This window comes from Moschus berezovskii, chromosome 17 (genome assembly GCF_049115385.1).
Source record: "Moschus berezovskii isolate FMDL1 chromosome 17, NW_MosBer_1.0, whole genome shotgun sequence".
Lineage (NCBI taxonomy): Eukaryota > Metazoa > Chordata > Mammalia > Artiodactyla > Moschidae > Moschus > Moschus berezovskii.
The window spans coordinates 65,991,677-66,005,655 of record NC_142476.1 but is presented as its reverse complement, the minus strand read 5'-3'; the positions used below and the strand labels follow the sequence as shown (position 1 = coordinate 66,005,655).

Below are 13,979 nucleotides of genomic sequence, written 5' to 3'. Positions count from 1 at the left end.
GCAGAATACCCCTTTTACAAAAAGGCAATGTGGCATAATCCTGTGGGACTAAAATATGGGACTACTGAGACTAAACTATGCTACTTTAAGCATTTTTTAATTTAAATTTGGTTACTACCATGAAGTGGAAAATGTATTTCCTTCACAGCATTTTGGTTGTTTAGAAATATACAGAACTTTTTTTTCCCACAGCTTTGGTTTTCCTGAATGCTAGGAAGAGCTATTTGGAATTCGTGAAACTTGATACTGTCCCTTTCTAAGTTGTTACATTAATTCTGCAGTTAAGCCAACAATTGAGCTCTCCAGATGGGTGGAATGTTTTCATGTTTTAGCAGTCCCATTACCCTCACCCTACAATCTGCCATTCTCTTCCCAAAAATTATCAAAAGAAAGAGGAAAGGTGAAGGAAACCAAGAAACAGACCATTTGTAGCTTTTCCACATTCCTTCCTGTTTCCTGTTAACTTTTTCCCTCCCATACTTTTTTTCTGACCTTTTAAAAAGGTCTTCCTTGCTTCTGTATTTTCCCCAACCCCCATTGTCATGATTACCCTGCTTTGTGCTCCCGCCCTCCCTTCTGAGAACCTTACACTCTTGTTAGTCGGTCCCTTGACCAATATATGTGCACATACCACAGTTCACTGGTCATCTGAGCTGGAGCCAAGGTTCTCAACCGCTGTTAACAATTCTCAGATGTGAAGTGCCAGAGGCAATTAGTTACTTAGTATGAGTACTGAGTTTGCAAGTGCTTTCTTTCTTTTTTTGAAAGAAGAGTTGAATTTAGATCTACAATCATGTCACTGTTACTCAGTCACATACAGAAATGTTTTCTTGAGTGAGAAAGAGAATGACACTCCAGCTAGTCATCTGGGGATTGTGCACAACCCAAGCTTATTTACACTACAGCCTGTAGAAGTTGTGTCGTGGAGCCTGCAAATGTCATCCACCTTGGGGCTTTTTCTCAGCAGAAAAGAAAATGTCTACAACCCTAACCAAAGAACAAGCAGATGTTTCCACCTAAGATTATTATTTTTTATTTGTTTTTTTGGCATGGGTTTTGACCAGATGTTATTAAAAGGTGAATGAACCTTGGAAAAACATGGTTTTTCCTTTTTGTTTTTACCAGTTGTTATTTAGCAACACGAGACTGAGGTTAGGAGGAAAAAAAATCATTCTGCAGATTTTATTAGATAGCTATTAAAAGTAGCAAATCAGAAAGATGGTACAAATGAAGAAAGACCAATTTTGATCATGAAAGTATGTGGTGGATTCCCTTGCCTGCCTCCTTAAACAGCTATGTTCTGGTAAGAGATTGTAGGGCAGAATTCAAGATGGTAACACCTTAAACCGTAAATCAAACAGGCTTCATGTTTTACCTGCAGTTGTGGTTTTGGTGTTTCAAACATCTGTTTGTCATGTCCATTAGTATAAAAACTTCAAAGGGATCTAATGTTTTCCCAAGAGGTATCTTTGTGGTAACCTCAATTTTTCTTTCTCAGCTGTTGTCAACAATCTCTACTTATTGTCTTAACTTTAACATAAAATGAAGTTTTTACTCAAGCAGAAAGAATGTGATGAATATATAGTTGTTTCTGTCCCTTGGGAATAAACTAGTTGTAGATCCATGAATTTCTCAGTTTAAAAAAAAGTTAATGGGGGTGAATAGGAGGGAAAAGAATATTTATATTTGTAACAACCCAAAATGTATATAATAAAACATCTTTTTTTTGCAACTGCTGGGTATGATCCAGCCCAGAGCTATGGCTCTGGGGATCACCTTCAGTCTAAAGACAGCAAAATCTATTAATTTCATGTGGAAATTCAAGGGGTATTTTTGAGGATGTGTAACTTGAAAAGTGAGAGTGACAAATTAAGGCTTTGTGTACAAGTTAAGTGACTGACTTCTTTGGTCATTGTCTCCCTCTCTGTAAAAATAAATCTTCTTGAAAAGCTCATTAATAGCTTTGTCATTGGTGTTCAGATAGAATGTTCTTTAAAAAGCAATGTGTGGTTGTGGTGATGGTCACACAATTCTGTGGAATCACTAAGACCCATTAACTTGTACACTTTAAATGGAATAATTATCCTTGGAAGGAAAACCGTAACAAACCTAGAGAGTATATTAAAAAGCAGAGACATCACTTTGCCTACAAAGGTCTATATAGTCAAAGCTGTGATTTTTTCAGTAGTCATGTATGTAAGAGTTGGACCATAAAGAAGGCTGAGTGCCAAAGAATTGACGCTTTTGAATTGTGGTGCTGGAGAATACTCTTGAGAATCCCTTGGACATCTAGGAGATCAAGTCAGTCAATCCTACAGGAAATCAACCCTGAATATTCATTGGAAAGACTGATGCTGAATCTGAAGCTCCAGTAATTTGGCCACCTGATGGGAAAAGCCAACTCTTTGGAAAAGACCTTGATGCTGGGAAAGATTGAAGGCAAAAGGAGAAGAGGACAGCAGAGGATGAGATGTTAGATAGCATCACTGACCCAACAGACATGAATTTGAGCAAACTCCAGGAGATAGTAGAGGACAGAGGTGCCTGATGTGCTGCAGTCCATGGGGTTGCAAGGCATCAGCATGACTTAGCAACTGAACAACAACAAATGTGAACTATATCTCAGTAAAACATATTTTTAAAAACATCAATATATAATTATATTTGAGAAGATTGTGGGGATTTTCCCTTGGTAGATTTCCCTTAGCACCTGTGTATGCATTTGGGTTTCCCTGGTGGCTCAGACAGTAAAGAATCTGGCTGCAATGCAGGAGACCTGGGTTCCATCCCTGAGTTGGGAAGATCCCCTGGAGAAGGAAATGGCTACCCACTCCAGTATTCTTACCTGGGGAATTCCATGGTCAGAGAAGCCTGATGGGCTACAGTTCATGGGGTCACAAAGAGTCAGACATGACTGAACATAAGTTACAATTAGGTATGTAAGGAATGTCTGTGGCACTTTTAAAGAAGTTTTTACTTTAACCTTTCTGATTAGCCACCAAATTAATGATTCTTGCAGCATCGAATAAAAGGGTCTTTATTATAGGATTCAGAGGCACAAACGAAAACTTGCAAAATGTAGTAAAGTGGTAAAGGAGTTTAGGATTCGCAGATATGAATATGTTTAAGTTACAGAGGGTGCGTTTGTGTCTATGTGTGTGTTTAACAGGTAGATAAACAAATAGAAAATAGAGCTAAATTTACTTGTGTTGATATTTATGTTTTCATTTTCTTGCTGTCCATTGACTACTGATTTCACATTGTCGAACCTGAGAAAAGTAATAAAAGATTCATTAATTTTCATTAATAAAAGATTCATTAATTAACTAATTTATTAATTCAGAAAATTCTGATCTGACATTGACAAGGGACCCTGCATTATACTAGATTATGAAGATGTGAGCACAAATAAGATAGGTCCCTGTGTGTGCTTTTAATGTCAGTTTTTAGCTTTTAAAGGGAATTCTCTTTATTGTATATATGTTTAAAAAGAATACATTTTAGAGTTGATTTCTTTAGTAATGCTAAAGAATATTCACAAATATTTGGTCTCATATTTATTTGTGAAGCAGCAAGGTCTCTTATGCTCTTCTTACTAGAAACTCTAAATTCTATATCTCCCCACAGAAATACTACTTATTTTCATATATGACAGATGAATACTTTATGATTATCCCTATGTCATTTTCCCCCCTTGGTATTATAGACTGACACACACAAGACTAAGAACAGCAAATTAGGGATCAGGAAACATGGATTCTCTCTACAGCTCTGTTCCTAAGACCCTGAATGACCAAAGGCAAACAGAGGCTCATCTCTAAAAATACGACTAGGATGGAATTGGGATATGTCTTCTCTAAGACTGTTTCCAGTGCTTGCAATCTCTGGGGTTGTTTCATCTCCTTGAGTATATTTTTAAGGGGCCTAGAGTCATCAACGAGGACATGTACAAAAAACACGAAATTTAGAACATATGCATCTTTTCTGTAAGCAGATTGATACAAAGTACATTCTGTAATGTGAGTTCCATGAAGTTTGGGACCCTGTTGGTCTCATTCATGGCAATACCAGGAGTTAAATAAATATTTTTTAAGAATGAATACATGTATATTAGTGAGACATATAAATAGAGAGGGAAGAATAAGAAAGGAAACCTTAGTTCTCAAAGAAAATCTAAACCAGAGGTCTAACTACTGGAAGAATAATAGATTGAAGTAGAAAAGCCAAGATGTTTCATTTTGTTTTCTTTCCTCAAAGTATGGGACAGCCTGGTGGCAGATTTCAGATTAGGAGAGTACACAGGTAGGAAATTACTCATTTACTAAGCAAATATTGAAGTATCCTCTCAATATTATTGTAATGGTTATCAAACCTTTTGATCTCACAACCTTTTTACACTTTCAAAATTGTTAAGGATCCAGAGGTATTAATATTTTATGTGTTATATCTGATATGTACCACATTGGAATTGAAACTGAGAAATTTAAATTTTTTAATTTAACTCTTTTAAAATAATGACTGTAAGCCCTTTACATATTAACATAAGTTATGAAAAATAATTTCCAAAATGAAAAAAAAACTTTAGTGAGGTGATTAGCACTGTTTCACATTTTTGTAAGTCTCTTTGATGTGTGGTTTAATAGGAGACAGCAGGCTTCTCATACGTGCTTCTGGAGTCAGTCTATTTCTGTCTGCTGTTTGGTTGAAATATATAATATTATGGAGGAAACCCATCCTTAAAGAGGTATGGGGTTGGAAAAGGGAAGCCCTAAAAAACCCTGTGAAGATGTGAGGAACTCCCAGGGGTCTTCATCCCACACAGGGAAAACCATTGTCTTCCAGAATGGTGAAACATGAGCAGTGAATTTTGTAACTGAAGAGGCGATATGATATTTCTAGCTGAAGAAGGTATTGATGTCCAAATTAAAAGAAAACAGATGTTGGGGGATCCTTGATAAATAAGAAGCATCTCGGATTGGAGACAGGTATGTGACTTCCTGTTGTGAGAGAGATGAGGGAATCTGTAGCTATAGGTTTGGAGAATGTCTGGTATGACTATGATTCCTCTAGGAGGGTATGATGAACATCTGAGAAAACATTCATTATTAAATCCAAAATCTCTCAAATAGAAATCCCTTTTTTAACTCTTCAAGGATTCTTTCATAAGGAGAGATAATAAATGAAATGTTAAATGTATATATAAAGCATTTGTTTATATTATGATGCCTTGTTTCTGATTGTTTTTCCTTTGCTTTTTTCCAGACCATCCAGACCTTTCAAGTTACCAAAAAGGTAAAGTAGTCTGGATCATCTTATGAAATAAGTATGTGCTTTTCCCATTTTAGTATTTTCTTTACGTTCTGCTGCTGTTTTTGCCTTCCTCATTTGTATTTTTGTGAAGGAAAATTATATTTCCTCTGATTTGGCTCCTTGAGGAATCCTGAACTACAAAAAGTGGTTTTAATCCCAAGGGAGTCTTTTAGCCTTTAAATTCTAGCTGGGTTTGATCATTTATGAGCTTCTCTTGTGGCTCAGCTGGTAAAGAATCTGTCTGCAATGCGGGAGACCTGGGTTCGCTCCTTGGGTTGGGAAGATCCCCTGGAGAAGGGAAAGGCTATCCACTCCAGTATTCTGGCCTGGAGAATTCCATGGACTGTACACCATGGGGTCACAAAGAGTCTGACACGACTGAGCAACATTCACTTTCATTTTGATCATTTATATTTGCATGATTATTTTGAATTCTTTCCTGTAAGGCTTGGCTTCTCAATGTTCTACTTATTGACGAGAGAGAAACCATCCAGCCAACTGCCATGATGAACTCACAGCAGTTTATTTCAGATGGCTCGTCTGTGTCCCTTTATAAAAATTTTGTACTCATGTTAAGATGGAGGTACTCTTTTATGTGAAAATTTTTAAGTTTTCATTTTTTAGTTGAAAATCAAAGTTTTAAATGGACAAGTGTTTCCAGAAAAAAGCATTGTCTCATCAGATGTCCTTTTGCATGGTGATTCCAGATATGAGGTTGCTAAGAAATTCTTCATGATATTTGAAATTCATTTGCTAAGGACGCTCAGATGCTGATAGCTCTGAAGCCTTCCTCAGGAGAGTTATTCTCTCTTTGGAGTAAGATTGCTACATAAATTTTAATCAGTAAATTCCTTTTATATTTAAAAATATTGATTTTTAAATTGTAATAAAATAGACATAGCATAAAATTTACCGTCTTAACCATTTTAAAGTGTACACTTCTGTGGCATTAAGTACGTTCACATTCTTGTACAAACATCACCACCATCCATCTCCAGAACTTTTTTCAACTTGCAAAACTGAACCTCTGTACCCATAGTACCTGCTCATTTTTTCCTCCCCCCAGCTCCCGGCAACCACCATTCTCCCCTGTCTCTATGAATTCCATTACTCTAACATCTCATATGAGTGGAAGAGCACAGCATTTGTCCTTTTGTGACTATCTGATTTCATTGAGCATATTGTCCTCAACTGTCATCCATGAGCATGCATCAGAATTTCCTTCCTTTTTAAGACTGAATGATATTCCATGGTATGCATATACTACATTTTTTAACCCAATTTTGCAACAACAAAAATTATTGGAAAAAGAAGGAAAGAGGTTATATAAATAAATATGACACATGAAGAAAATGAATTTCCATTTTTCTGGAAATAATAGGATCTTCTTAAATGACCCATAGTTTTACATTTTGAAAGAGTCATATATATTTTTCTCTGTTAAAAGATTTGTATTTTTAAAAGTTTTAATTTCTTCTTTTCAATATACGCACATGTAAATACAACTTCTTCCTAAAATTAGCTTTTTCTGATTCCCCTTTCCCACCCTAGCTGTATCCCTGTAAAAATACACTCTGTTGACCTAGTTCTGTAGGTATTTGTGTACCTGTCTGATTTTCTGAATTAGGTTCTAAGTTCCTTGAGGATAATATCCATATCTACTGTGATTTTATTCCCAGAAAACCTGAGTCCTTACTATGTAATGCTAACCATTGAATGAGTTTATTACTTCACAAGAAAGAATTCTGTAATGTTTTCTTCTGTGAAATTCCATAAGTTTCAAATATTCCACTAAGTTGATAGTTGATGCCACTAGAAAAGTTAGGATTAATAACATTTAGAAATGCTTACCCTTTAAAGAGAAGAGGGATAAGGAAAATATATTAAAGGAAACAGAAGGGAAGGAACACAGGAGGAAGAGATTTTTTTAGGAAGCAAGCAGTAGCTAAAGTGTTAAAGTAGCTAAAGTGTTTTGCTTAGGTAAAAGAAGATGAAAACCAAGACACTTGACATTGGCAGTTTCAGAAGACTCACCAGAGCAAAAGCCAGGCTATCAGGGGTTAAGGACTGGGTAGTTGGTCAGGACTCTTGCCTAGAAAATCCCATGGATGGAGGAGCCTGCTAGGCTGCAGTCCGTGGGGTCACTAAGGGTCAGACACGACTGAGCGACTTTACTTTCACTTTTCACTTTCACACATTGGAGAAGGAAATGGCAACCCACTCCAGTGTTCTTGCCTGGAGAATCCCAGGGAAGGGGGAGCCTGGTGGGCTTCCGTCTATGGGGTCACACAGAGTCGGACACGACTGAAGTGACTTAGCAGCAGCAGTTGGTCAGGAAAAGCGGCCTCAGGTCCGAGGTACTCATACTCTCTAGAGCCTGGCTCTCTGCTCAGAAAGGAAGGGGAGAAAGAGAAGAGGGTTTCCAGAAAGGCAGCAAAAGCCAAAAGAAAAAAATCTTTGTAAACTAAGAGAGGAAAGTTTGCTATGGAGGGTCTTATTGTAATAGAAACGGTCCATTTAAAACAGGTCCCCCATATAATGTCACATGAGCATAAGTTCTCCCTGTAAGATACTTCATTTGTTTTAACAGTTATTGCCGATCTTTTCCCAGAGTAAACCCAATAATAACGTGATTGAGAATCTATGAGTATGTTTGAGGGACTTCCCATGTATGCGTGTGTGCTTAGTCATGTCCAACTCTTTGTGACCCCATTGACCATAGCCCACCAGGCTCCTCTGTCCATGGGATTTTTCAGGCAAGAATATTGGAGTGGGCTGCCATGTTCTCCTCTACGGATCTTTCCAACCCATGGATCAAATCTGGGTCTCCTGCACTGCAGGGAGGATTCTTTACCACTTGAGCCATCAAGGTCCATATACCTCATGAAAACTTTGGCAGGGCAGAAACAGCCTGGACCAGGGTGCTAGGCAGCCTGCCCATTCACTTAGATCTGCAGTTCACCCACAAACGCAATCCATTCACGCTGCTCCTTCTGTTATCTGTCATTTTATAGAAGGAGAATGAATCCTTCATATCTGTACTGTTTGATACATGACCTCTTGAGATGATGATGTGCTCTTTTAAATTGGGTTGGTCAAAAAGGTCATTCAGGTTTGTGCGTACCATCATATAGAAGAACCCAAACAAACTTTCTGGCCAACGCAATACAACAGTGCCACAGGGAGTACTGAGGGGCTTACCTCAGGAGCTGATACAGCAGTAGGGCCTTAAGGAAAACCATCACCTGGTCAGTCAGTCATTAAGAAATGACTGTCATCCAGGAGCCAGAGAAGTGGATGGCATGTTCAGTTATGTTGTAGTGCGGTCTAAAGATGTACAAAATTAGATCAGGCAGATGAAAGACAATTACTACATGGTATACAGAGGAACATATTATAGTAAAAGAGTGGTCCTTTGGAAAACTCTTCCAATGCATGTGTAGTTGACTTTTCAGAGAAAAGAATGCACAGGTCCTTTATTCAAATTTAAACTTAGAATATGTACCTTGAACTCAGATGTATCATGAAGGGAATTAGCTAGAAAAATATAGCTGTAAGATTTATAGGTCATTTTTAATTTCCTTTACTTCTCCAGTTTTCCTGCTTTATTAGATTTTTGTCATAATATTACAACCATTGTCTGGGTTTCATATTATACATGAAACTTTTGTTTCCCACATAGTGCCCGTAGCTACACAACATCTTAGCATAGACAGCAGGAAGCAGAACTAGCCTCAGTCACTGTGTGATATTTAGGAGAAACCACCGTCTGAGTGATATTTACTCAAAAGAGTTAGGGCTTTCCCCTTGCCGTGGTGCTTTATGTCCTCAGGATAGTGATTCCATTTCTTAAGTGCAAGCAGTTGTCTCTAGGAAAGGTTAGCATGTGAAACATGTGCTGTGTGAAGAACTGGACTTGTAATAGGGTAAGGTTAAATGTGTTTGGAAGAAATGTGCTGAAATCACTAATGCCGTAAAGTTTCCATATGTAGTCAGTGCACGGATATGGTAGAGAGCAGTGCTGCAAAATCAAAACCAAATGTTTTCAAAGGCAAGAAAAAGCAATTATTGAACGAGTTTTTAAGATTGCTGTGCATGTGTGCAGATTTTTCAAGAACACAAACAAAAAGTCATTATATAGGTAAATTAAACCACAGTATGAAAACTAAGCAATTTGGTGCCCATGGCCTTCTATTGATAACATGTTTGTAGGTAAAAATGCATAACTTCTGGTTTATTTGAAAGAAAATTGATCCATTTAATATAAAGTATAATGAGTAATTGTGTAAGCCTGGAGCCCTTTTCATTTCATAGGGTTGATATTTTAAAAGGTCTAAAATGTAAAGGACTTTTTTAAAACCCGAAGCAATGAACAGAAAGTCTCAAATGTGCTATTGACAAAGGATTTTATTGCTTCAAACCAGTTACTTTCATCTTGGTTTGCATTTGGTGGAGGAGGAAATAAAGTATAGAAAATATAAGCATTGGGTGTGTTCTGGAAATACGAACGATTCTGACCACTTGGTGTTTACATTTGAACAACTACAATCAGCATATTGTGATTTATGTGTTTTCGATACATTCAGAATTATTAAGTTATTCCACCTTATCTAGCATAATTTTTCCTTAATGAGTTTTTAAATGCAGAATTTACAGTCTAGTGAATCATGTTAAAACTTAAAGTCCTTTGGGTCTATATGATTTTGCACAGAAAAATTAAGAGTGTGGCTTAGGAATTTAATTCTAAATGACAATTTTGGAAAGCATCTGTTTGTGACAAGTTGATTTATTCTTGATGTCTTTTGTTTCTCTTGTGTTCAAAGCAAGAGATGATATCATAGTGGCTAAGAAACCAGACTCTTAAACCAGACTACCTGGCTTCCTAGCTTGGTGACTTTTTTTAAAGATATAATTGATATGTAACATTATATTAGTTTCAGGTGTATAACATCATAATTTGATATTCATATGTATTGTGAAATAATCACCACAATAAGTCTAGTTAACATTCATCACTACACACAGTTACAAAATTTTTTTCTTTCTTGTAGTGAGAACTTTTAAAATCTACTCCCCTAGCAGCTTTCAAATATACAGTATAGTATTATTAACTGTAGTCACTGTGCTGTACATTACATCCCCAGGACATACTTGTTTCATGACTGGGGCCAGCTTGTGACTTTGAACAAGTTATTCAACCTGACTGTGCCTAGGTTTCATCTCATAAAGTTGTGAGAATTCTGTGAGATGATAATCTATGTAAAGCATCAGAGCAACTGGAACTCTTAGTGGGTGCAAGCTATTATTCTTTATTCTCCTAAGGTTGCTTTTAAAAGAAAAATAATGAAAAATGCCTGTGCAAGTGCTCCCTTAAAGCATAATTATGTTATATTTTAACTTCCTTATTAAAACTTAATGTAAATATCTCCATGAAGCCAGATCTATGAAGTTGAGCGATCAGAATATAAAAATCAGCCATCTATTCTTAGAGACATCTTGTAGCTTTTTTCAGAATTGTAGAGCCACAAGCTTTCTTTAAACTGCCAGCATGATTTTGAAGGAAAAACTCAAAATAACTGAGAAAGAAGTCTATTTCAAATGAGCCAGAAATAGCCATCACAGCAGCCCAATGAGCTAACTGTTGAGACTTGAAGAGTAATTGTCCAGAAGTTAGATGTTTCTTTTCTTCTCTGATAAAAATTCAAGAAACCTGAAGTTGGCAGAATACATTTTGAATTTTAGAAGAGTTCACTTCAGTCAACTTCTATTAAGCACTAAGTCGTTAGCAAGGTCTGCAAGCATCAGGTTAGGAAGGCCTGGTCCAAGATCTTATGGAAGGGCCTAGAATCAGGTCTTTCAGTGGAAGACAGTGAATGAGGGTATGGGAAGGGTATTGGGAGAAATGACTTGACTCTGGGATTTGGTAACAGGAGTTTCTGAGGTATAGTAAGAAACCACAGGGAGGCCATGGTGATTGGAGAATTGAGGGAAGAAAGATACATGGGTGTTTGCTCATCTAATCAATAGATAGTGACCAAGCACCTTTTAAAAGACACTGTTTTGCAGACAGGATCATCTATATCATGTTTCTATTTGCACAGCAGAAATAGAGACACAGACGTAGAGAACAGCTGTATGGATATCAAGGGGGAAGAGGGGATGGGAGGAATTGGGAGACTGGGATTGACATATACATACTACTGATAGTTTGTGTAAAATAGATACCCAATGAGAACATACACAGAACTCTAATTAATGCACTGTGGTGACCTGAAATGGAAAGGAATTCCTAAGGAATATATATTCCATACATATATATATATGTATGGCTGATTCGTTTTGCTGTACAGTAGAAACTAATACAATATTATAAAACAACTATACCCCAATAAAAAGTAGTTTTCAAAAAAGAAAGTATATAAATGTTTAGCAAAAAGAAGAAGGCACTAATACTGTACTAAGTCAACCACTCAATCAAATCAAAAGTCTCTGCCCTCATGTAGCTCACAGTCTAGTGGATAAGTTCATTATTGTTGTTCTGTGTCCAACTTTTTGTTTTAACTAAAAGGAAGGTTAATAAGTTTATGGGGAGGTTTCAATTTGGTTTGGTTATTCTTAAGACTTACAGGCTTTCCCGGGTGGCTCAGCAGTAAAGAATCTGTCTGTCAATGCAGGAGACACAGGTTTTTTTCCTTGGGCCGGGAAGATCCCCTGGAGAAGGAAATGGCAACCCACTCCAGTATTCTTGCCTGAAGAATTCCATGGACAGAGACGGCTGGCAGGCTACAGTCCATGGGGTCACAAAAAGTTGGACACGACTTAGCATCTAAACCAACAATTCTTAAAGCTTTACCTGAACCTGTTTATGGGTTGGGTTCTTTTTCAAGAAGTGATGGAGTGAAAGTAGGGAGAAAGGAATAACTGGAGAAACAAAAGTTCTGGAAGAGGCTGCAAAGAGGATGGAGCCTCTGATAAAATATCTATCTTTCCACTTAGAAAGTGTAGATTCAAGATCTTTTTCCTAGGCACAGATATAGCAATGAAATATTACTTGTCAGAAATGGACATTGTGCTCACTTTCAGATGGTTAGATAGCATCACCGACTCAACAGACGTGAATTTGAGCAAACTCCAGGAGATAGTGAAAGACAGGGAAGCCTGGCATACAGCAGTCCATGGAGTCACAAAGAGTCAGACACGACTTAGCAACTGAGGAACAACAGTTTATAATCTCATTAGCTCTTTCATTGATAAATACCTGTACTAGGTGTGAAGTAGGAAGAATTAACAAATTGCTCTATTAGGTAGTGAAAAAACTTTACTCTGCTTCTAAGAGGCTCTCTCTGTGATCTCTCTCTGCTTTTGCAGTTACGCAGCCCTGATAGCAGACTGGCCTGTGGTTGTCTTGGGCATGTGCACGGTGTTCATCGTGGTCTGTGCCTTGGTTGGAGTATTAGTGCCAGAGCTTCCTGATTTCTCTGATCCATTGCTGGTAAGGAAAACTGAGCCAATAGAATCTGCTCGTCTATTTTAGTTAGCCTTCGATCATCTCAAAAGATTAAGCATTTTAAGACACTTTGTCTTATGTTATCTAGTACCCTCTCTTTTGAAACCTTCTCAAGCCATCAGTAAGTATATAGTCACTTTCTGAAAGAGGGAAGACTTGTCTGTATTCTCAGGTTCTCAAAGGGGGTCAGGGAACTTGCTCACCTTCAAAAATCTGGAAATCTGTTTCTTGGTCTCCATGTTAGGCTAAAAAGCTATAAATTGGAGAATCTGCAGACTATAAAAACATTTTCACAAAATCTTTAAAACCAGAATGTCACCTTTTTTCCCCCAAGGAAGTTAAAGGAATTGCAGTGTTACTGAGAGCAGGGTCTGTTTTTAAGTGTTGATAGATGTCCCTCGGGTGTGGAATAGGGAGGAAAATATGAATGAGGATAATGATAACGATAAACTCTTTGCAAAACATGCACAACATAATTTAATTTGACCGTGATGTTTTATAACATAAAAATAAGTATTTACTAAATGCTAGGGGTGCATATGGAAGAGAAGCCTCAGAAAAGTTTTTTATCCTCCTCTTTCCTGAGATATGTAACATACCAAAGAATCAGGCTGTTTTGTCACAGTAAATAGGTGATCATTATTATGTCAAATCATCTTGTTTTAATGCAGTTCACCTCTGGAGTAGCTGTGAGGAACGTATTTATTTTCTGTTGAAAGCTATCCATCACCTTGACATTGCCTTCCCAAGCTGTTATGACTATACTTAGCCTGAAATGAAGTACACTAATGGGAATTTGTAATATTTTGCCTTAGGGTTTTGAACCAAGAGGGACTGCAATAGGCCAGAGACTGGTCACATGGAATAACATGGTGAAAAATACAGGATACAAAGCAACATTAGCAAATTACCCCTTTAAATATGCAGATGAACAAGCCAAAAGGTAACCGTTTATTAAACTTTTAGACAAAACACTGCTGATGAATTCCACTTATAAACACTGCCTGAGCAAAACAATTACATCTAAAATGTGTGGCTCAAAATCTTTGCCACTGGATGTGTTGAAATTGTCATTGTCTTTTAAGATTGTGTTGTCTGTTAGTGAAGGTTTGGGTTTGGGGTGTTTTTTTTTTTTTTTTTCTTTTTCAGAAGTGAGAAAATT

The 13,979-nt window shown here is 37.2% G+C and overlaps 1 protein-coding gene across 6 annotated transcripts in view; it reads left to right on the top strand.

The window, feature by feature from the left end:
• The window catches only part of DISP1 (dispatched RND transporter family member 1), a 235,443-nt gene that overhangs the window by 207,565 nt on the left and 13,899 nt on the right, over positions 1–13,979 (top strand). For 5 of the 6 annotated variants that reach the window (XM_055419841.2, XM_055419845.2, XM_055419844.2 and 2 more), the window contains 3 exons: positions 5,263–5,292; positions 12,679–12,802; positions 13,633–13,760. In XM_055419841.2, the coding sequence (XP_055275816.2) occupies positions 5,263–5,292; positions 12,679–12,802; positions 13,633–13,760 (282 nt within the window). Of the gene's footprint in view, positions 1–4,842; positions 4,986–5,262; positions 5,293–12,678; positions 12,803–13,632; positions 13,761–13,979 lie in introns of all 6 variants that reach the window. The other variant, XM_055419848.2, reaches the window with a different exon arrangement.